General features: G+C 48.8%; 1 protein-coding gene across 2 annotated transcripts; it reads right to left on the bottom strand.

The window, feature by feature from the left end:
• Positions 1 to 5459: 5459 nt before the first annotated feature.
• Positions 5460 to 19519, bottom strand: ABHD6 (abhydrolase domain containing 6, acylglycerol lipase). Of its 2 annotated transcripts, none has more exons than XM_065687199.1 (10): positions 19420 to 19519; positions 16705 to 16774; positions 14931 to 15074; positions 11398 to 11554; positions 10872 to 10985; positions 10536 to 10668; positions 9162 to 9319; positions 8293 to 8347; positions 7726 to 7826; positions 5460 to 7324 (listed from the first exon to the last, which is right to left on the bottom strand). In XM_065687199.1, exons 3-10 carry the CDS (start codon positions 15047 to 15049, stop codon positions 7148 to 7150), a joined length of 1014 nt encoding a protein of 337 aa, XP_065543271.1. In that variant the 5' UTR covers positions 15050 to 15074; positions 16705 to 16774; positions 19420 to 19519; the 3' UTR covers positions 5460 to 7147. The 2 variants fall into 2 exon arrangements, with proteins under 2 accessions (XP_065543271.1, XP_065543272.1); XM_065687200.1 differs by lacking the exon at positions 19420 to 19519 and adding an exon at positions 17317 to 17354.
• Positions 19520 to 22467: the final 2948 nt, after the last annotated feature.

Below are 22467 nucleotides of genomic sequence, written 5' to 3'. Positions count from 1 at the left end.
ACAAACAGGTGAATGGATGTGTTGAGATATTTGTGGGATCGTGGTGGTTCAAATGCTTTTGAAAAACCTTAAATTAGGAAGATGAAATGTTTTTTAGACTTCTTTCCTTCAGGAGTTGCCTGGTTTTGTAAAGCCCAGCCTAGTGATGTGCCATTACAAAAAAAAGAGAAACATTAGATCATGCTTTGGATTGAGGAACTGTTATAATGGAAGTGACTGGATATTTTCCAGTTCCCTTATCTGTAAAGAATTAAACACTTCAAGTAATTATAAAATGTTAGCTGACTATTTTGAGTGACTTGCTTGTCATTACTTCTATGGGACATTACTTTTTAGTTATTATTTTACATAGGAACTAGGTTGATTATAGCCTAATTAGTCATCTTATTTCATTTTCACGATGGAATAATCATCTTAAGTTAGTGGAAGAAGGCAATTTTATGTCTACATATAAACATATATAATGAAATATATATGAATATGAATATGAATATATATTTCATTATCTCAAATTATTAGTAAGAATGATCCACAAAGAAACAGGCATATTCAGCTACACCATTTGATTGAGGGGGTTTTGTTGTTGTTAAATAAGTTCATCGTTAATTCATTGCATCTTCGCCAGGTCACCTTGGCATCCATTGTATGCAGTATTTGGGTTAGAACAATCAGTTGTAGTCAATACCCAGGTAGTTACCCACCTCCTGTTAGATGTGGTTTTTTTCACCTCGGTATCATTGCTCAGAAATAAGGTAATGAGAATGCCAGTTTCAAACTTACCAGTACTGTGTCAGAGGGGAGAGACTGAGCTTATTTTGTCAAATAGACTTTATAGCTGTTTTGGAAAAAATCCTCGCTCCGATATTGTAACATAGGCTGGTTTATGCTACCCTCTTCTGGTTAATGTCATAGTTGCAAGAGAGAATATACTAGCACGGATTTACAGGTCCAAGACTACTTTTCTCCAGATCACCAGGAAAAGTTGGTGGGGTTGTGCTGCCCCTTTATTGTATTTTTATTAAGACAGCCTTAGAACGTTCTGCTCAATAAGCTGGAGAAGCAGCAACACAGCATAATAGCCTGTGCCTCGCTCTTTATTCTGTGGACTAGCTTAGCCAGCGCTTTTTCTTCTCAGTGGGTAGACTGTATCCTACACAACTGTCAGAGACCTAGAAACAGCCGTCCTGACTACAGAGCTGTTTATTTTAAGAGAAGATTCATGCAGTATCTCTAGCTGACAGTTTATTTCCTATACTTTGGGCAGCTGATTGGTTGGCTGTTTCCATGGAATACGCTTAGAAAACATGAAATATAAATAGAACACAAGCCATAGGTCTGCTGTGGAAGTGATGATTAGAGCTGAACTTAATACACCTAGTTTCAGTGGTCTTTCTGACTCTTCCTTTTTATAACACGTCTGCAGGATTCAAAAAGTACATGTTCACATCCGTACTCTGGGCTACTCCTCTAAGATTAATTTACTCCTTTTTAACCCACTTCCCTCTTCACTTCTATTTCTTGTTTGCCTTCGGGCGCAGTATAGCACCAGACAGTACTGCTGCCAAAGGGATCACTTCATTTAGGCGAATAATTCTGTGACACAAGAGAACATGTCCAATAAAAACTGCGATTGTACTTACATTTATTGCATTGTAAAGAGTACTTTACAAATCTCTTCAGGAGGAAATTCTAGGAGATATTCATGGACTATCACAGATCTCTGTGTGCTGAGGTAGAGAAAGGAAGAAGTGATACACCGGAGCATGCAGGATTATGCGTTTGAAGGCATGAAATCTTACCTTGGAACTCTGATATATGCACCAGTATGGATATGATTCTGAATTCAAGCAAATAACCTGGAAAAGTCACTTTCTTGGTTGGTATTCCTTGTGTGTGTGTGTTTGTTCTTTTAAACTGAAAGTGACACTAGATGGTTTCCTTGACAAGACCCATCTTCACAAATCCCTTGGCAATTAAGCTCATTCAGCAAGTTAAGTCCTTGTCCATCTCGTTTGTGTAGTTTGTTACAAAAACTGTAGTTGGAGCGACTCTTAAACTACCAGAAGTGCAGTTTCAGCAAAAGCTTTGTTCTCTATGATAGCATCCCTGTAAGTATAAAAAGAGGCTTGCACCAGTTAGGTGTACATGTATAGTTTAAAAAATATATATATATTATATATGATATGTATTTATATGTAAATATAAATATACACATATTTATATATATTTTAAGATATAACTATATGTATATAAATATATATAACATGTTATATATTTTATACATTACATAATTATACAATAATTTATCTACAAGTACATAAATTAATATTTTATATTTTTATTTGTATGTATTTATATATTTGTTATTATGAATAAATATATCTATTATACATAAATAGATATTTGTATAATTTATATTATATATCTATATGTATTTTTATTATATATACTAGTACATAATATATACATACTTTCTATAGAAACATATTTATAAATACCAATAAATGTATATATTATGCATAATAAAAAAATATATAAAGATAGATTAATATACATTTTCTATATCAACATATATATCAATATATATTTTTATATACTTGTATCTTTATATATTTATATAAATATATATTTTATATATATTTATGTGGTCTTTATATTTATATATCATATAAACATATATACACATAAAAATATAAAAACATTTTCTATAATATATTCATATTTATATCTTTATGAATATTTATATGTAATTATAGCAATACTTAGATACATATATAAAACTATATTATTAAACATAATTATATATGCTATATATTTATAATATTATATATTTTATATATGTCTAAATATATATAGATATTATATTATAATATAGATCCATTATATTTTATCTATAACGATATATAAATATATTTAAAGATATGTGTATATATATAACTATATATAAAAATTTAATATTATATATATCTATATAAAAATATAGTTATATATATTATATAATTTATAATATATAAATAAAATACTTATTTTTATATACAAAAAATTATCTATATTTATATATAAATAAAACCTGAGCAGTTTGCCCTGACAGACACTGGAACAGATTATCTTTTAAGGAAGAATAAACGATGAAAAGCAAAAATAAAGGGCAATGTTAATCACAGGCTATAAATACATATAAAATAAGTACATATAATACGTAATAATATATTTATTTAATAATAATATTTTATATTATTATTTATATATTATAATAAATTATAATATTATATTATACCCGTACTAATAACACATTACAATAATATAATGTATATTAATATTATATAATATTATTTACATATAGATAAATACAATATATAAAATCTGTTATTTTTATATATGGATTTTTATATATTCAAATTTCATACAATTATAACAATAATGTAGTTATAGATATTCAGACATAATTGCTTACCTATATTTATAAATATATAAATTATATATAATTTTATAAATAATAATGTATAGTATATATAAACATATATTTTTTTTAAATACTAATAATTTGTTATATATTTGCATATGATTGATATAAAAATGCTTTTATATATTTATAAATATATTAATATATTAATATATAATATAGTTATATGTAATAATATAAATATATTTATACATGTTTACACATATTTACATGTGAATACATAAGTATATATTTATAAATGCATTGTATATAATATATAAAATACAATATATAGGTATAATTATATAACATGTATTATATATTAATTATATATACATTTAGCCTGTGATAAACACTGCCCTTTATTTTGGCTATTGATCTTGTATTCTTCCTTTAATCTGTTCCAGTGTCTGTCAGGGCAAACTACTCAGGTTCACATAATTCTTTAGAGTTGTGAAATCAGTCATAATTTCATTTTAAAGTAAAATTGAAGACAAATCAAGCATCCTTCATTTTTGATCGTTTTTTTCACCCAGGTTTTTATGCAGGGAGAAGATAAGGTGGCTTTCACGTAGTTGCATTTCATCAGGGTAAGACTTACTTGTTTAATGGCCATAGAAGCAGCCCTTCAGAAGGAAGTCTGAGGAAAAAGAGATTGGAGCTTTGAAGCTTAAAAGGCAAGTTGAAAGCAGAAGCATGAAGTGATTTTGCCCGCGTTTTGAGGGCACCATATTTTCCGCTTCAGCAGTAGCTGGGCACATACCAAGTGCCAGGAGCTGTTGCAACCAGCTCTGCCCTCCTGCTCCCACTGACACCCCAGGGGCGGGGTGATGGGCACCACGATAGACCTGGATTCTCAGCAGCAGAACAGCTTGCTCCAAGGCATCGTAAAGTTCCTCAGCAAGCCAGCCCTGTTGTAGTTTGCAGCCTTTGCTCAGGATCCAGTGAATCAGTCTTGGCAAGACCCGTAACAGCCAAGGGCTGACTCCTTACTTAGCTTTCATATGAGTCTCTTCATCCATGAGCCTTGCAACCCAGCCCATCCTCAGTACTGACCCAGTTTATTCATGTAACTACAAGGAAAACAACACTTGAACACCAAGCAACAAAACAAAAGGCAAACCTCTCCCTCTTGCCGTGCCAGCGTGGTCAGGCTATGTGCAGGTTCCAGTGCCCAGGCTCACCGAGACTTGGACCCAATGGCTTCCTTTTGGCTCCCTCAGTTCTGCCCACAGGACCCCCAAAACCACCTGGAGCAGCAGCACCTTCTTCTGCCCCAGGAACACAGCCTTACCCAGGCTATTGCTGGGGCTCACTGCAGGGCTCAGTGCTAAGAAAGCAACCTTTGCAGAGTGTGGGCTTTTATGGATCCCAGCAGGAAATGGGGGTTATTGGGAACAGCTGCCAGTGTTACTGGGTCTCTCTGCCTCTGATCAGTGGGCTCAGCTGATGCTATGGGGTCAGCTTGGGTTGGCATGGGCTCAGCCAGGACGAGCGGCAGCCATGCTGTCTTGCTGCTTGAGTGTTTAGAGACACCTTCTCTTAATAAAAGGAAAAAAAGGCAAAATTTGTATTGTGTTTGAAGAGATGAGCCTCCAGCCTTCTTGCTTTTCATCTCCTCACCATTTGCTCCAGGCAAAACCTGCATCTCCCAGGAATGTGGGGAGGAAAGAAACAGCAGAGCAAGTCTCCCGTGCTGTGCATCATGCCACACCACAGCCCCCTTATTCACAGAATCACAGAACTGTTTGGGGTTGAAGGGACCTTAAAGCTCACCCAGTTCCAACCCCTGCCACAAGCAGGGACCCCTTCCAGTAGAGCAGGCTGCTCCAAGCCCCATCCAACCTGGCCCTGGGCACCGCCAGGGATGGGGCAGCCACAGCTTCCCTGAGCAACCTGTGCCAGTGCCTCAGCACCCTCACAAGGGAAGAACCTTTTCCTAATATATAATCAAAATCTACCCTCTTTCACCTTAAATCCGTTCCTCAAAGGAAAAAATAATCATTGCACAGCAGACTCCTTCAATCACTAGATTTTAATAGCCATATAAATCCTTTGTATACAGCAATCTGTGGCATATGAGAAACCATAGAGATATCAAACGTTTTCTGGCTTTAACCACATAGAACTATCAGCAATTTTTGTTTTTTTTAGATCAACTCCTGTAGTAGAAACAACAACCAAGCAATAACAGCAAACCTCTGATCTGCTAAAAGAACAATGCTGCTTCTCTCGAAAAGAGCAGAGAAGCCGACAGGGAGTTTCAGATACCTGTACAGATCGGGGGACCTCAGTGAGACGTCGCGAAGACGGCTGTCAGCACCGCAAGCCTGCGCACCCGGTCTGAGGGGCTCTGGTCTAGGGGTGTCAGCCCTGAGGAGCGCTGGGGGTGATGTCATCTGCAGATTCGCCTTCAAGAGACCCATGCACCTCCATGCCCTCCAACAGCCTGAGTCCTGCCCAAGACCAGGACCAGCCCATTCCCCGTGGTGAGTGTCCGCACCCAGGGAGATGCGGGACCTGTCTCCTCGCAGGCTGCAAAGTGTATCTTGTCTGCATCTCCCGTTTCCACCCACAATTCACTCACTCAGGAGTTACAGCCACCCAGAGGACGCACAAGCACACGGAACCCTCCCACGCCAGTGCCCACAGCCTCGCAGGCGAGCTGCCCCCCTTCCTCACCACCCAGCGAGCCCAGGAGCCTGCATCCCCTGCGCTATGCACACACACAGCCTGCTCCAGCCCTCACGCCTGGTTTCGGTGATGCTGGCATTCGCAGAATTCACGGAATTCATTAAGAAAGTTGCTATTTACATCAACGTGTTCAGCAGCGCGATGTGAGAGAAGAGCTGAGACAAGAGTTTGCCCGAGTTTGCTGACTCGCACCCTGCCCACGGGCTTATTGCTGACTCAGGCTCGGGGGCCGAACCACCGCAGGTCGTTTCCATCCCTCTGGCTCACATGCCACCATCCGCATCCCAAGTTTTGACTCTCTATGTTCACCCTCAGGGGGAGCCATCCCATGGGCAAGGCAGGCTGTGCGTGGACGCCGTACCCTGGGCAATGTTAAGGCATTACATATACACGGGAGCTGTTCAGGGATTTAGAAAACCCACTCAAAGTGTAAACATTTTGCACATACAGTCATTGGACTCCTACGCATGAAGTTTTCTGTTGTTTTCTGCATAAATCACAAGTTAAGGAGCTACACAAAGAGCACTCGAACAGACGCCTGGAGCACTGGGGTTCTCTTACAGCACAGCAGCATGCAACGTGACGGGACTCTAAGTAGTAGAAATATTGTAAGTCTCTGTCCAGGACTCTTCCTCCTTCTTACACTTACATAGTTTAGGTAAGTCATTAACAACTACGTGCTGGTAACTTGGGTAAGATGGGCCACTGCGTAAGGAGCTTCAGCACACAGCATGGCTAGCGCTTGGTGATTTCAGCTCGTTTCTACTTTATCTCTAAGTAGAAAAGGGAGAGATTCTGCTTCCATTCCTGTATCTATGGAGGATGCTCAATGACCACTAGGTCGCTGTGCTGGCGGTGCTATAGGTTTAGGTATCAGTGGTTCTGATTCTGCCTTCCTCAGGGACTTTGGCACATTCAACCCGATTCATACAAGATCCCTGAGAACTTATCAAAGCTGCAGTACTTTAGAATTTAAAAGACCCAGCGTGGGTGCTTGGCTCCCCGCCGCGCTCATGCCTGCTTCTTGTTGTTGTCCGTGCTGTGCAGCAGCGCCAGGAACTCCAGGATGAGGTTGGCTGTCTTGCGGGGCCGCTCCACCACCACCGAGTGCCCGCAGTTCTCCAGGATGTACACGTGGCAGTCCGGGATAGCGCTCGATAAGACATTGGCACCAGAAACATCCAGGACCTGGATGGCAGGGGAAAACACAGTGAGTCCTGCAGGCAGAGACAGGTTTTGCTGGACACCATAGAAACACCATCGGAGCTGACTTTGCAAGCTCAAGTGAGATGCTGAGCAGGGATGCAGACACAATTGTTGTGATGCCCACTCCATCCCATGGTACCCATGCCTGGGGATAGGGCAGGGAGGCTGCATGGTGTCTGTCTCCTCATACAGCTGGGAACTCTTAGATGTTTTTTGACTGCCAGCTCAGTGCAAAGGAGTCATGGCAAATGCTTACACTTTTGTATTTACAGAGCCCTTTGCATAGGGGACAGGGACACGCATGTGCCACACTATTCCTGTGGGTGGCCACGGGCAGAGATGGAAATGTGGTGCTGTGGGTAAAGAGAAAGGGGGCTGCATACCTGGTCCTGCCTTCCCCAGATGACCTGCGTTGGTGCTTTAATCTTGCTCATGTTCTCATGCAGAGAGTGCCTGGACTTCTCATTCACGATTTCTAAAAACACTAGAGGGGACAAGAGGACAGTCAGTCCGACCAGGGGGATGCTCTGCCTTCCCTTTTCACAGGGTCCCTGTGGGTCAGCCCTGCTAGCGTCCCCTCACTGGGAAACCCAGGCAGGGAGGATGTGCAGAGCCCCAGGAGGCTGTCCTTGCATAGCCACTAAGTTCCGCTGTGGACAGACCCTCTCCCAAGCCCATCTCCTTGTAGGTATTAGCACTGATTTACCCAGCTGGGAGGGTGAGGGTAAAGCAGCCACCCCACTGCCCATAGGGCTGGCAGTGCACTGCTACCAGCAACCAAGGCACATCCCCACACCTGTTATTGATGCTGCCCCCTCCCACCCTCAGCAAGGCAGCAGGGGTGTGCTGGGCTGAGCAGCACGCAGGGGACACGGGGCCGGGGGCAGCCTGTCCCCACACCCCGAGGTCTGGCTGGAAAGCCCGGTGAGGGGCTGCTGCCACACACTTACGTTTCCGGTAGAAGTCATTGTGAGGGATGCGAACATCAACGAGGCCCTGGAGAATCTGCAGGGGAGCAGAGGAGAGCTGCTGAGGGGGAACCTGTGTGGGGCTGAGCGTTCCCGAGAGCACCCAAGAGCGTGGCAGGCAGCCGGGACTGTTCCCCCACCGCCCCGACGCGTCCTGCACAGCCTGGCCCCAGCACAAGCATCCTCCTATTCACATCTGCCTCTCACAACCGCGCTTAAGTAACACGTATTTCAGCAACAAGTATTTTTGCCTTTTATGATGCAGACCCGAGTTTCCCCCCAGGCTGGCTACCCACAGCCAGCAGCACACCTCAGCCATGACTGTGCTTTTCTTGCTTCTCTTATTCTTTTGCCAGAAGGGCGTTCCCTTATGGTTTTTTCTTACTCTCCAATCTACTCATGCCAGACTTCCTAAGGAAAACCAGCTTAATGGCCAGCTCCTCGCCAAGTTCCTCTTCTCTGACAATAGAGGAATAACATTTCCATCACTTTTGCTAAAAAAGCCACAAACAATCCCCCTCCAGCCGGACAACAGCCACTTTAGTTATTTAATGCTTCCTGCCAGCCATATTTGCTTAAAAAACCCTTTGACATCCCAGCTCGCTTCCAAAGACCTGAGGGGAGGAGGAATTTCAGTGGGCGCTGGCAGGGGGAGTGGGAAAAGTGAGTCTGAAGGGAAAGCGATGGAAGTGATGCCAGGGGTGTCCCGCCTGGGTGCCAGGGGAATGGCAGCGCTGGCTCCACTCCTGGCACCACCTCACCTCCCATCGTGCCGGCTCCAGGAGAAGCAAACCCCTCTCCACCTCTGACCCCCCCTTTCCCAGCCGCTGCAGCCAGCCTGGGCTCCTCACCTGCTGCGGCACCTTGAAGCGCACATAGGAGCAAAGCTTCAGCATGTCCGCCATCTCCTCGGGTGTCGAGGGAATTAAAGGGATCCTGTCGATGAGCTCGGACTCGTGCAGCTCCCGGAGCTGCTTAATGAACTTGCTGTCGGTGGTACTTGGCAGACCTGTGTTGGAGGAGGAAAGGGGCATGAGCTAAAACCCGTATGAGACCCCCAGAGGCAGAGCATCACTGTACCAACCTCCCTCATCCCTGTCTCTGGCCTGCCACTCATTAAAAAATACATAACAATGAAAAAGAGGGGAAGGAAAACAACCTGTACATACAGCACCTCAATGTGCAGCCAGAGATGCTCCAGGGCTTGACACCGCCAAGCCCCTTGACACAACAAGAGGTATATTCCCTGCAGACATTCATTAATTCTTTGGCAAAAACTACAGCGCTTATTTTTGATGCAGCCAGCAGATGCAGACAGTAATGCCCATACCCAGCCTGCCAGAGCGCAGGCTCGGACAGAAAATTTCAGATGCCCCTTCTGTAGGCACCACTGTGGGGAAAATCCCCCAGCAGCTTAACTCCAAACAGCAGCCCCCCCACAGAGCTGCAACATCCAGAAAGACCCAAAGAGGCAGCCAACCTCTCTCCAGAGAGGAGCCACCCCCACCCTGCCACCCCCAGAGCCTGGTAGCTAGGTAACATTCACTGTGCTTCATTACCCGTGTCTTATCTGCAGCCGTTTTCCTTGTGTGGGAGGGGGAAGGAGCTGCCATGACAACGGGGATGCAGCAAAGCCCTTCCCGGCAGAGAAGCTCCCCATGCCTCCTGTATCATGTCATGCCCAGGCTTTCCCAAGCCCCTGGCCAAGGGGACGGTGGGGATGGAGAGGTGCTGCATGGGCACAGGGGCACCCCACTGACCCATACCCTGCCACCAAGCACTCTTCCTACTCAGAGCACCCAAACATGTGGGGACAGAGCAATCTGGCTCCTGAAGCCCCAGCCTTCCAGCACACCAGGGCTCCCAAGAGACCAGACTGGGGAGGCTGCTCAGGTTCCCCCTCCAGACCCAAGAGGCTGCAGACATGCCATGTAAAATGCCTGCCATCGAAGGGAAAAGGCATTTTCCCCAAAGCAGGATTTGTGCCATTTGCCCTAGTCCCAGCTCTAGTCCCACGAAGGCACAGTGGGGCAAATTCCCAAGTCCTGGAGAAGTGCAGTCAGGACAAAGCTGTGATTTCCTCATGTGCCCTGCAGAGATTTTCAGACTGTAAATACAAATCAGTTCAAATGCCTAAAAGCATCATGTGCCTCCAGCATGGCTCCGGACTTTCACACCAGCTCCTGTGTGCCCTCTGTCCGTCTCACCTCCCCTTCATTGCCCACCTGCAGGACAGATGAGGGTCAGGCTGCAAATGTCCTCTGGGTACTGAGCAGCATAGACACCGGCAACATTTCCCCCCATGGACGTGCCAACCAGATGAAAGGGCCTTTTGTTCAGGTTGATGCATTCCACAAACTGGCAGAGGAGCAAAAGGAGCATTGTTAGGGGAAAGCACGCATGGGGTCATTACAGAAATGCAACTCAAAGGTCTGAGGCTGGCGGCTCTGCCTGCCTGGGAAGGAAAGGAGTGGGGCTGCATAAGGCAGCATCCCTCATGTCCCTACAGCCCTCAAGTCCCTGCATCCACCTGCAGAGGCAATGCAATGCTGGGCTTTTACCTGGTGTATTCTCTTAGCTTGTCCACTAATGGAGTAGTCATCCAAGGCCGAGCGGGTCGTGCCCTCATGCCCGGGCATGTCAACACACACCAAGTGCAGGTTCTTCGGCAGGAACTGCAGAAGCAAACCAGGGGTGGTTATGGTGCAGGAAATCTGCTGCGGAGCCCAGGGATGGGAACTGGTGACCACGGGTGGGAGCAGGGAGTCGCTCTCCTCCTAGCAGCCCCTGGTTACTCATGCACCAGAGTACGTCAGCTGGTGTACCAAGCATGACATGATGAGAAACCACAGCCAAGAGCTGCTTCCCATGGAGGAGGCAGCTACCTACTGCTATTCCCCTGCAGCTCTGCATGTCGCAGGGACGAAAGGGATCCAACAAGCAATGAGTGCAGAGACAAGAATGCTGTTTCCAGCACGTTACAGCAATCATCACATCCCATACACACAATCATCGGGCCCCCACCTCCCCCAAGCCCAGGACCATCAACTTTCACTAAGTAGCAACATGGTAGAAATGGAGTCCCACCTTCACTATGGACAGCCACATGTCTTTATGGGCTGAGAACCCATGTAGCATCAGGATGGATGGTCGGTATCCAGGTCTCCCTCTATAGGAATAACAAAACTGATAGTCATCGTAGTTTGCATATCTAACCTGCATACCCAAGGCTCGGCGCCAGTACCTGGAAACAAGGAGAAGACAATACCAGTAAGTGAGGCAAGACCAGGACCAAGTTGCAATACAAACCAGGTGACAAGCTCAAACTCAGGCTTCAGACTGGCTAGTTTGCTCAAGCCAGTTAGGTTGTGCACATGTCATGGGACTGTCTGCGACTAACTGGGACTAATCCTGAGCATCTGGTCCCTGGATTACATGTGTCCCTTACAGGTGCAGTACTGGCAGCTGGCTACTCATGGCTGTGCTGCAGATGGCTTGTGGAGACACTCTTGTTTATTTAAAACTTATAAAAAGACCCTAACCAACTGATTTGGCAGTGGAAATAGGCCAAAACAGCAACCCTGAAACTGAAAATGCCCAAAGGTTGATATGAGGAGAGAGGCAGCGTGCAGGATGGGCAGGCCAAGGGAGGCACTTCTTCTAGGCGGGTAAGGTGGATCTGTCACAGGTTTACTTGGACGCAGTCCCACATCAATGGCAGAACATCATCCCACAGACAAGTATATTTAATCCCAGCCAGAACAGCTGTGTTATCCAGGAATAACACTGAGACCCAGTTCCAAAATGACAAGTATACAATCTTTCAAATGTCTTCATACACACACAAAGGACCAGAGGGGCCAACCTTACACAGGGTCCAGCACTCCTGGGTTAACCCTAGGGAAGCCCAGGTTGTTCCTCTGAAAGCAGAGGCAGATGGCTCCTGCAGTGCGTGCTTGCAGCCTGCTTGAAGAGGATGCAGTGAAACTGCTGCCCAGAGGGGACCTGGACAGAGACTACCAGTGACACTTTGGACACATGATGTGTATGTGCAGTCCAAGACAGAGGAACAGGCTCACTTCCTCTGTATTTCCCCTGTGCTCAGATGTAAACCTTTTCAAGACAACTGCTGGGCTGCTCCTGATGGGCAAGATACTGGCAAATACTTTTATATGTGATACCAGTATTCAGTTGAGACACAAGAGCAAGGTCACCAACGCTGCTGGACTGTCCTAGCTCTCTGCCCACTCAAAGCTTATGCATAGTGCAATCCTCTTTTAGCATAATCTCTTTTTAGAGGGAGTTAGTGGGACTTAAGCAGCATCTCAGCTCTGTGCTGGTCCTACAAGGAGAGGTGAATTTCTCCCTAATAAGTGTCTTAAGAGCCCTCGCCTCAAAGGCACCGGTGTAAACTGCCGATGGGCAAGATGATAACATTTTTAGCAACTGATCCCGATGGATCAATTCAGGAGAAGGCAAAATAATCTGTGCAAAGCTGAACTGATCCCTCGCAAGGTGTTAACGCGCTTAGCGGCAGCGGCTCAACCGATTAACCCCTAGCAGTAGTGCAGGCAGGCTCGGGGCCGGGGTCAGCCTGGACGTCATGGAGGCGCATTAGCAACAGGGGAGGGAGCGAGGCCACCAGTGACAGAGCCCAGCATGACCCTTGCCCGAGCCGGCTGAGGACATGCAGAGCAGCGGCAAGGAGGAGAAGAGGGGCAGTGAGTGGTGGGAGAAGGGAGAAGTGTCCCCAGGGACCCCCGGGGACCTGCCAGGAGAGATGCTGAAAAGCTGCATGAGGCTGAAAGGGGGGAGCAGCACGGAATGCTGCCTGCCCTCTCTCCTGCCCTGCCGATGGGGAAACACAACAACTCCCCCTACAAAGGTGACTCAGAAAGAAGTAAATAGGAAAGGAAGAGTGAAGGGCAAGCCCACTCTTCTTTTTCCGATGACCCGAAGAAAAGAGGAGCCTATTTACACACACAACATCGCAGTTATTCCTGCAAGAAGCTGATCCTTCCAGAAATGCTGGAAGAGAGAGAGATGAGGGACCTTACCCTTCCAAAAAAAACATCCCTTCTGATCTCCACTCACACACTCCCTCCCTCAGCTGAACGCAGACCCACCTACCCAAGGTGCATTTCCATTCAGCCCCTAATTTGCAACCCTGATGGACAATGCAACAGGGTCTTCCTCACCTCCCTTTCAATCCAGCTCCTCAAAATTCAGCCCTTTGTACCTCCTTTTCCCTGTCCTGCCGCCCTGCCTGCAGACGACTCTGCTCTGGTGCAGCAGCATCCCTTTGGCGATCCTCCTCTGAACCCATCAGGTTCATCAGCCCATCAGGGTCCTCCCTGGTTTCCACCGACCACTTCTATATCCAAAGGGAAACAAAAACACCCTTCGACAAACCCAGTACCATCTAGATCTGCCCTGGGCAGCAGCCCAGATGTCCCTGGCAGGACCCTGCTCTCCTTTGAAGAACAACGCTTGGCCTCCCCGTGCAACACACAACGGGAAGAAATTCTCCCCCGTGTCAATCTAATCACTGGGGTTTTCATCCCATCCTCCCTCCTCTCTCAAGCCTCCAGATGTTGTGATTAAATGGTTGCTAATAAATGTGCCGTTAGAAACGGGCTTCATCACGCTGCTGCATGAGCACCGGCGTGGGCTTAATGTCCTCCTCTCACAGGAGGTCACTTTGATTTGGAAACACCCCGTGAGCAAAACTGCAGGAGCCACCATCTGTCAGCAGCACGTGAGGGCAACCTGCCCTGCTGCCTGCTGCTGCCTGCGCCGGGCGATGAGGCACTGCCCCAGCTTCTGAAGGGAGCCTTATTCCAGCTTTCCCCTGCAACAAATCCAGACAGGAAAGCTGCCAACATGCTTATCACTGATTTCCAGGGACAGAGGAGGATGGAAGGATGGAGGATGTAGCACCTGCCCCTGGTATCAGAAAGGATGAGATGCAAGGGGGTCAGGAAAAGCATCACTCCATCTTCTCTGCTGCTGCAGCCCAGAAGAGAGGGAGAAAATGAGAAAAGCCTTATCTGTAATTGCTAGCAATGGAAAAGTCCCTGCCAGCTGAGCAGGCTGTTAACCAGGAGGCAGCACATGAGCCCAGGGACCCGCGGCAGAGCCAAGGACACCCTTGCTGACAGCTGCATTGATGAGGTGGGAGGTCACCAGGCTGGGGGCCCGCAGCAGCAGTGATGCTTCCCCCATCCACAGCCCTGTCCTTGGGGAAAACAACCCAGGAAAGCTCAGAGACATTCTGCGAGCTGGTGCTGTAGCAGCCCAGGAGCCCCACTGCAGGACAGCAAGATGCCGGCAGCCCAGCTGAGCCTGCACTCATAAGCCTCAGCAGCAAAAAGGTGTTGAGAAAATGCGCTTTCCTTCTCCCAAAGATGCTCAAAGCTCCACACAGCCCCTGGAAACACCACCTCACCCACTGCAATCGCCATCATGGGCAGGAACACCCCGCTCTGTCCACACCACCTCGCTGCCCACGGGCTCTCTGCAGTAAGCCCCATGCGCCTGCGTGCATGTGGGGACTGGCTGGGGAGCAACAGTAATTCCACCCCTGGGCTGAAACGAGAGCAGCCGGGCTAAGAACTCACCAGTAGTAGATGCGGATAAGCGCTGAGGGCCAGAGAAGGAATGAGGCCACAAAGGCCAGGATGGGGATGGCCAGGGTGCCACCGGCGATGACAAACATATTCAGTACATCCAGGTCCATGCTGCTTTTCACTGCCCGGCCTCACCTGCATTCATTTAGGGAAGGATCAGACATTAAACATCAGAAATGATGACAAGTCAATGCTATATGTAGTACACCCCCTCTGCTCCCATGGAGAGAGGAAAACAGCTCTGTGAGAGGCAAAGGATATAAGGCAGGACCACAGAAAAGTCTTTCACTTTTAATAACTCAATTATTTCATTTGGCTCCTTGATGGATCTAATACTGCAATGTTAACCTCTCAGGAGAGCACATCTCAAACATGCAATGAGCCTCCTAACAGGCATGGACCACATCTGGGGCAACAAAGCACAACATGGCCATTGGGGCAGTTTACAGATGCAGGCAGCACAGTGCCCCAGGGTTACAGGCAGGGCTGCATAACACAGGCTCTGTATTTCTTTTCGGAGGCAGGCGTCCATCTCCAGCTCCCCTCCCCCTGCCTGGTCCCAAATCCCCAGCACACAACCACTGACCTAGAATTGATGGCTTGAGCCCGGCTCTCATTACCACTCCGCACAGGCACGAACTAATCAAGGGAGCAGAGCCTATTAATGGGCTCGGGGGCTGAAGGAAACAACCTGGCAGGGCACTCCTTGCTGACTAGCCCTTAGCTGAGACAAACTCATCCCCACCCCCACATCCTCTGTCCTGCCCCACGGATGTTTTGCACTTGTCAATCACAGGCTCCCATCCTGGCTCCCGAGCATCTTTCAGACAAATCTCGGGGGATGAGGGAGGCAGAGGACACATGGTACAAGGGCGACCCTTCATGCAACACCATTCTTGTCCCTGAGCTCGCCCCACCACGAGCAGCTGGGAGATATTATTCTCATTAAGAGATTAAACCCTGTGGCACACACATCTCCTCTAATTCCCCTTGGTAACCAACTTACGCCTTGCCCTCTCCTCGGCACTAGCTCTTCTGACACACATTTATAAAACGAAACCTCCTCAGTGCCTGGTCTCCCACCAGCCATCACCCCCCCATCACCACCACCACGTTTTTCCATGCCAGGACAGGCAGATTAATTCCTGTTTCCTGCAAGGCTCATGGCAGTACGTGGCATGTTGTATGTTATGCCGTGAAACAGGAACAGAATCGCTGCAGTCACATCCTCTCCCCCTCCGACGCCATCGCAACCCCCGACCTTACACATGACTAATTAAAACAACAGAACCTCTGAAGCAGCAGCCAGGTTTGCTCTCGTTCCCCAGGGAAAATAGGAATAACTGAAATCTGAGGAATAGTGTAAATATTTCCAGCAGGCACCTCCTTTTCAAAGCCGAACCTCATTTCCTTTTTCAAGCCCCAACAGCACACCATTATTCGTTTCATTAACATTTTGCAGAACGATCTTTGATCTCTGCATAGCTGAACACTTTGTGCAACAGATAAACTGCGTATGCGAGAGCAGGGGGCTCGGGAGCCCACCTGAGAGCACTTGCTGCCTTTCATTGCGTCACTAAAACCGGGAAGAAATGAAGCACAGAAAATTGCCGTCGCTCCCCTCGGCAACCGGTAACAGGAGAAGGCTGCAGCTAGGGAAAAGCGTGGGGCTACAGGAGCCCCTGTGGTTCCCAGCGCGGGGTCACCGCCTCCACCGCTCTTGGAAAGCAAAACAAGGGAAAAGCCTTTAAAAAGCCCAGCTTACTTTGCAGAGATCCCCTCCTCCTCTCGGCACAGGTCCCGCGCACTGTGGGTAGCGGCAGTGTCTGAAAACACTGTCAGAAGAGGAAAAAAAAAAGGTTAAAATCACACTTCTGCTTTTCTCTTCCTTTCGGGCTCGGTAGCTGGTGACACGGCGAGTTCGAGGACAGCGAGTTTGGGGTATTTAAGCCCCTGGCTTCCCTTCAAGTCGCCTCATCTTCACCTTGTGACCAACCCTTCCCCTGTTTATGTAAATGTGGTCTTTTGTACAATAAAGCCCAACGAGGGCACTTGTTCCAAGCAGGAACAAAGTGCAAGCTGCCATCCGAGATGAATCGAAAGCCAGCGCGGTGCAGCGGGGAGAGCCAGCGCCAGCAGCCCCAGCCGCGGCAGGGCTGCACAGCCCCCAGCGAAACAAGGCTCATGGCTGCGCCTCAGGTGATTACAGCTATTAGAACAAAGCCAGATAAGCTGCTTCCTATCTCCTTCCTCTTCGTCTTAAATGTAATTTTTCAAGCACTCCCAGTGCCTCCCCTCCCCGAGCCTTCCCTATGCGAGTCAGGCTGAATCGTAGCGCAGCCGCAGGAAATTACTGGAGAGGCAGGAAAACACTGGCCTGAACTCGCCAGCAGCTTTTGGCCGTGGACAATCACCCAGAGGCTCAGCGGGAGCACCGGAGCCCCACCCCCCAAACGAGTGCCCAGGGCTGCTTTGAAGCAGAAACCCCCCTACAGATCCCCTCTGCCTCGGCTGCGGGGCTCCCGTCCCCGCTGTGCTGGCAGTTTCGGCAGGGCTATGGCAGCCACTGCTCACCACGTGAGCCCCAGCACCCAATGCCGGCCACGCGTGCCCACCAGCCCCGTTCAGGGCCCCCGCTGGCCATGGGTACCCAGGGAGCCCCATGCTGCGGCCAAGCCTCCTCCTGCATGGGCAGAGCATCACCACCAATTGGCGATGGAGGCGCTCGGAAGAAAAATGCCAGCAGGCCCAGCTCCATGGTCAGAGGCTGCCACCATCACCCCATCCTCAGCACCTCCAGCCCCATAAAGCCACCTCTGCACCCAGCAGCACTGTGAGAACATCAGCTCCACAAAGCCATGCGGTACCAACCCCCTGCGATGGTGCTTTGCACAGGCATTGATCACCCTCCCTGGTGCACCAGGTACCAGGGACAGGAGCGGGCAACACTGCCCCAAGTACGATCCTTTGCTACCAGCTAGAGAGACATCATGGGCTTAAAAGTGACCCCATAAGACAACTGTAAGTCTTCAGACTACAGCTCATCCATCACTTGGAGGTTCCTTGTGACCAAGAGTCACAGCAGATGGCCCCAAGCATTGCTACTGCTTCTTGGAAGGATCTCGGAGTACCTCATAAATTAACTCACAGTTAGGCAAGTCTGATAATTGCTGTGATCCCTGTGGCGATAAGGCCAAGCGGGATGAGCACCTGACAGGGCAGATGCCAAACCAGGAGCAGCAGTTCTCACACCAGCATCTGAGCCACAGCCCCTGCGTCCCACCTGAATGGAGGAGCCCCCAAACAAACCACCCTAGGTAATGGGATGGACCCAGGACAGGCGCTAACAGGAGGCTTCAGTGTCTGAGATGGGGCCCCCAGAAACTCCAACTCACACAGCTGTGTAAGAAAAACCCAAAGCCTGCAAGTGAGCCATTTCCCTTGGAATCCACTTCCCCCTTGGCATCCTCAACAGCCAGAAAAATAATACTGACTATAAACAACAACATAACTAATATTACTAAGTTCCTCAGTGGTATATTTTGTACCATGACCTTTTAGATGAGAGTCACAGTGAGGTTATAATTTAAGATCTATTAACATTTAAAAGATCTCTGTCCATCAGCCAGCCAGCTCTCAAGCTTAATCCAGCCTCCAGAGGGCTGGGAGTAGGAAACATGCCCTTTCACCTTCATTTATTTATAGATGGCAGAAATGAGATCATTATTTCTGCAGCGCCGTCTCACAAGACGTGCATCTCTAACTGGAGTGTATCTGTGCAACACGGCTCTAATGTGAGCTGGGCTGGTCCTCATTGCTGCTGCTGCACCTCAAGCTTGGGACAAGCTGGGGCAAGCCGTCAGTGTCACTGCCAGCCAGCCTTGGGACAAGGCGGCTAAGAAGCACACCCGGAGCAGGCTGTGCCACCAGCCAGCTGCCGGGTTACAAACTCACCCCATGCCCGTCCTGCTTCCGGACCCTGACACCATCCCCATCCTGCCTCACACGCACACAGCAGAGGATGCACAGCACAGCTCATGTCACGAGTGCACCTGGACTCAACCTTCTCCGGAGGGGAGGGATGGAGTAGAGGTACCAGGGACCACCTCCAGGTCCCCTCTCCCACCACACAGCATCCCCTCTGCCCCAAAGTAACCTCCTCCAGCAAAATGATGGCATCCTCCAAAGAGCAGCAGCCGAGATGCAATGACACTCTGCTGCCCTTCATGCCCCATTTCCTGAGTAGGGGGGGCAGAAATTTTAACGAAAATGGATTAAATATTTTTATATATATTTTTTTAATCATTTCTTGTATTTTGGCTTCTCTCCTGACCTGCCCACTCTCCCTCCCCTCCCCCAGTGATGCCAGGGTTGGGACCCAGAGCGGGATGGCCCGGAGGGCGTCCCGGCATCCTCCCCCCGCTCTCCCCCGGTCTTAGCATCGCTACCGTCAGCCCCGCACCCCCTCCGCGCCGCTCACCGTGCCGATCCGAGCCGGGCCGGGCCGCAATGGCAGCGCGGAGCGGTGAAACGCGGCGGCTCCGCTGCGCCCTCCCTCCGTCCCTCCGCGCCGGTGCGGCTCCGCGGGGGCGCAGCGCAGCGCTGCGAGGCGGGGATGTGGCGCGGCTGCGGGGGGGGGGGTGCGAGGGGGGATGTGGAGGGGATACAACGAGGTGCAAGGGGGTGAAATAGGGGTGTAAGGGGGAGATGCAATATGGCTGCAGTGAGGGGGCGAGGGAGGACGTAATGTGGCTTCCTGAAGGAAATATGTAGGGGTGTAAGAGGGATGAAGTGGGGATGCAGTGGAGCTGTAACAGGAGATGTGATGGGAGTTCAATGGGGGTGCCAGGTGGGGATGCAATAGAGTCGCAGGGGGGGGCCGAGAGGGATAGAACTGCGGGAGGGCATAATGGGGCTTCTGTGAAGGGGGTACCAGAAGGCTGGAAGGGGAGCTGCAATGGGATGCAAAGTGGGGATGCATTGCAAAGATGGATACATTGGGGAGATATAATAAGACTTCAATGGATGTGCAAGGGGGGATGTGATGGAGGTTCAGTAGGGATGATATGATGGAGCTTCCATAGGGGTACAAGAAGGGGGTACAAGAGATGGAAGGGGGGATACAGCAGAGCAGCAACAGGGAGATGTGATGGGACTTCAGTGGGGGGGCAAGTGAGGATGCAATTGGGCTGCAGCAGGGGTGGAAAACAGATGTAACAGGGGTGTGATTACGGGACGTAATAGGGTTTCCAGGGAGTTGCAAGTGGCACTTGCAATAGAGTGTACAAAGGGGATGCAAAGAGGCTGCAAGAGGGCTTTAATGGAGTGCAAAGGGAATGTGAAGGGGATACAACAGAATGGGAGGGGGCTGCAATAATGCTGCAACATGAGTACAAGAGGGATACAACAAGGGTGCAAGAGGAAATGCAACATGGCTGCAACAGGGGTGCAGTGCAGCAGTCCAAGAGTCAATGTAACAAGGAGTGCAAGCGGAGACATGACAGTGGTGCAAGGGGTTACAGTGGGGAATGCAAGACAGCTGAAACAGGGATACAACTGATGTAAGGGGGTATGCAAAGGAGACACAGCAGGGATACAAGGACGATGCAATGAGGCTATGGAATTTGCACAATGGGGTTGCCATGGGGATGCAACAGGGATAAAAAAGGGAATGCAATATGGCTGCAAAGGGTTACAACAAGGAGATGCAAGGGTAGATACAACAGGGTTTACAAGGATGTTAAGGGGAATGTGGTACAACTGCCACAGAGATACAAAGGGGAATGGAACACTACACCCGTCACAGAGTGCACAGCCCCCTTGCAGGAGGCCTGCGAACAAGCCTGGGGGGCAGGGGACATCTCCCCCTTCCCCATGTCCTGGCACAGGGCTGCAATCAGGGAGCACAGAGCTCTGCCATGTTTGCCATGGGAAGGACACAAAGGCTGAAAGTTGAAATCAGAGCATCCCACTGATACTTTTACACCTGAAACAGGATTTTTAAGCCTGCCACTTAGGTTGCAAGCCTGTTACCTGCCCTCTCTTCCGAACAGATAACACTGTTTGCTCTCAAGAGCTGTATTTCAACCTGCATTTAAAATCTGCTTTGGTTTTTCTTACAACTGCTGTCCAAACCCTTCTGCTATGAGCTAATTTACTTTCATCCCCCTTGGGTCGCATATCAGGTTGGTATGCACCTTTAAGACATGCCCAGAAATATAAGAAAACTTAATTAAATTGGAAATGAGATCAGCTCCTGACTAAATGCAAGCAAATTAGGTCAAACCTCCCTGATGTGTACTTTGACAAAGGATGTCCCTTTGGACTGGCAGGCTGGGAAAGCCAAGAAAAGAACTGGCATAAAGGGCTTTCCAGGTCAGAGTTTGCTACAATAACCTAAAGCTTTTGATAACATGAGCTGTCAGAAGAAATGTATAATCAAAACTGAGGGGTTTAGATGGCCTGGTTTTTAGGTTTTTAGGAAGACAAGGCACAGATTTGTGCAGCTTTTTTAGGGTTTTGTTTGAAGAGCTTCCCAGTCAAGCTAGGCTAAGCAAAAATGAGCTTCCACTAAGATGACCTAAGCAGACACAGGAGGTATTTCACAAGCCTTTAAACACAGGCTATTTGTTCAACTTTCTCATGCGTGACCCGAGGCTCCCGCAGGACACATGCGGGGCAGTGCTGACTCACACCAGGGATGGATTACCCACTGCATGGTTATTCCAGGCCACCTGGTGGGAAAACCCCTGGAAAGAGTCATAGCAAATTATAGCTCTTAGAATAGCCAAGCTAAAGCAGGGGCCTGCTGTGGTTTTATGTCGAAACATGGCATGAGCTTACTGGGGAACCCACTCTTGTAATCTCAGCCATAGGGAAGAGTCATCAAGTGTCTCCTTTGGTGGTGATAGGGAAAGGAGGGATCTTCAAGGCTCTCCTGCGTCAGCTACCGCAAGGGCAAGGCCACAGATTCAACGGGTCATGGCTGCAGTGAGGCTGTTGGCAGCACCATGATGACGCTGCTGGTCAGGGACCAAGGCTGCTCCTCCATCCCAGCACAGCAGAGGGGACCCTGGGCTTTATCAGGGGTACGGGGGCCGTGGGGGAGTGCAGGGTACGGCTGGGCTCCTTGTTCCCATTGAGAGCAGATGAGCCCTGGGCTGGACGGGAAGCCCCAGCAGCTCTCTGGGCATCCCCTTGAGGACTCTGCAAAGCCATGTTTGGGGTGGCTGCAGCATGGCAAGCTCAAATTAAAAGCCAGCCCCTGCAGTGACCTGCTCAGTGCGTTTTGTTTCTCCTCTCAGCCCACAGACACAACTCATCACAGCTGCAGCCCTGGCAAGGACCGAGTCACCCCATGTCACGCCCTGAGGCTGCCAGCCTTTTGGAGCCAGCACCAGCTAGCCTGACCCTCAGTCCTAATGCCAGGATTCCTCATTCCTAATGCCAGCGTCAGGAGCCAGGCTTCACACCGGCACGGGAGCACAGCCTTGATGCTGTGAGCAGGGCAGAGGGTGACTTATGATCC

This window comes from Lathamus discolor, chromosome 7 (genome assembly GCF_037157495.1).
Source record: "Lathamus discolor isolate bLatDis1 chromosome 7, bLatDis1.hap1, whole genome shotgun sequence".
NCBI lineage: Eukaryota > Metazoa > Chordata > Aves > Psittaciformes > Psittacidae > Lathamus > Lathamus discolor.
The sequence above is the reverse complement of the archived record's forward strand: the minus strand, read 5'-3'. Positions and strand labels throughout refer to the sequence as shown.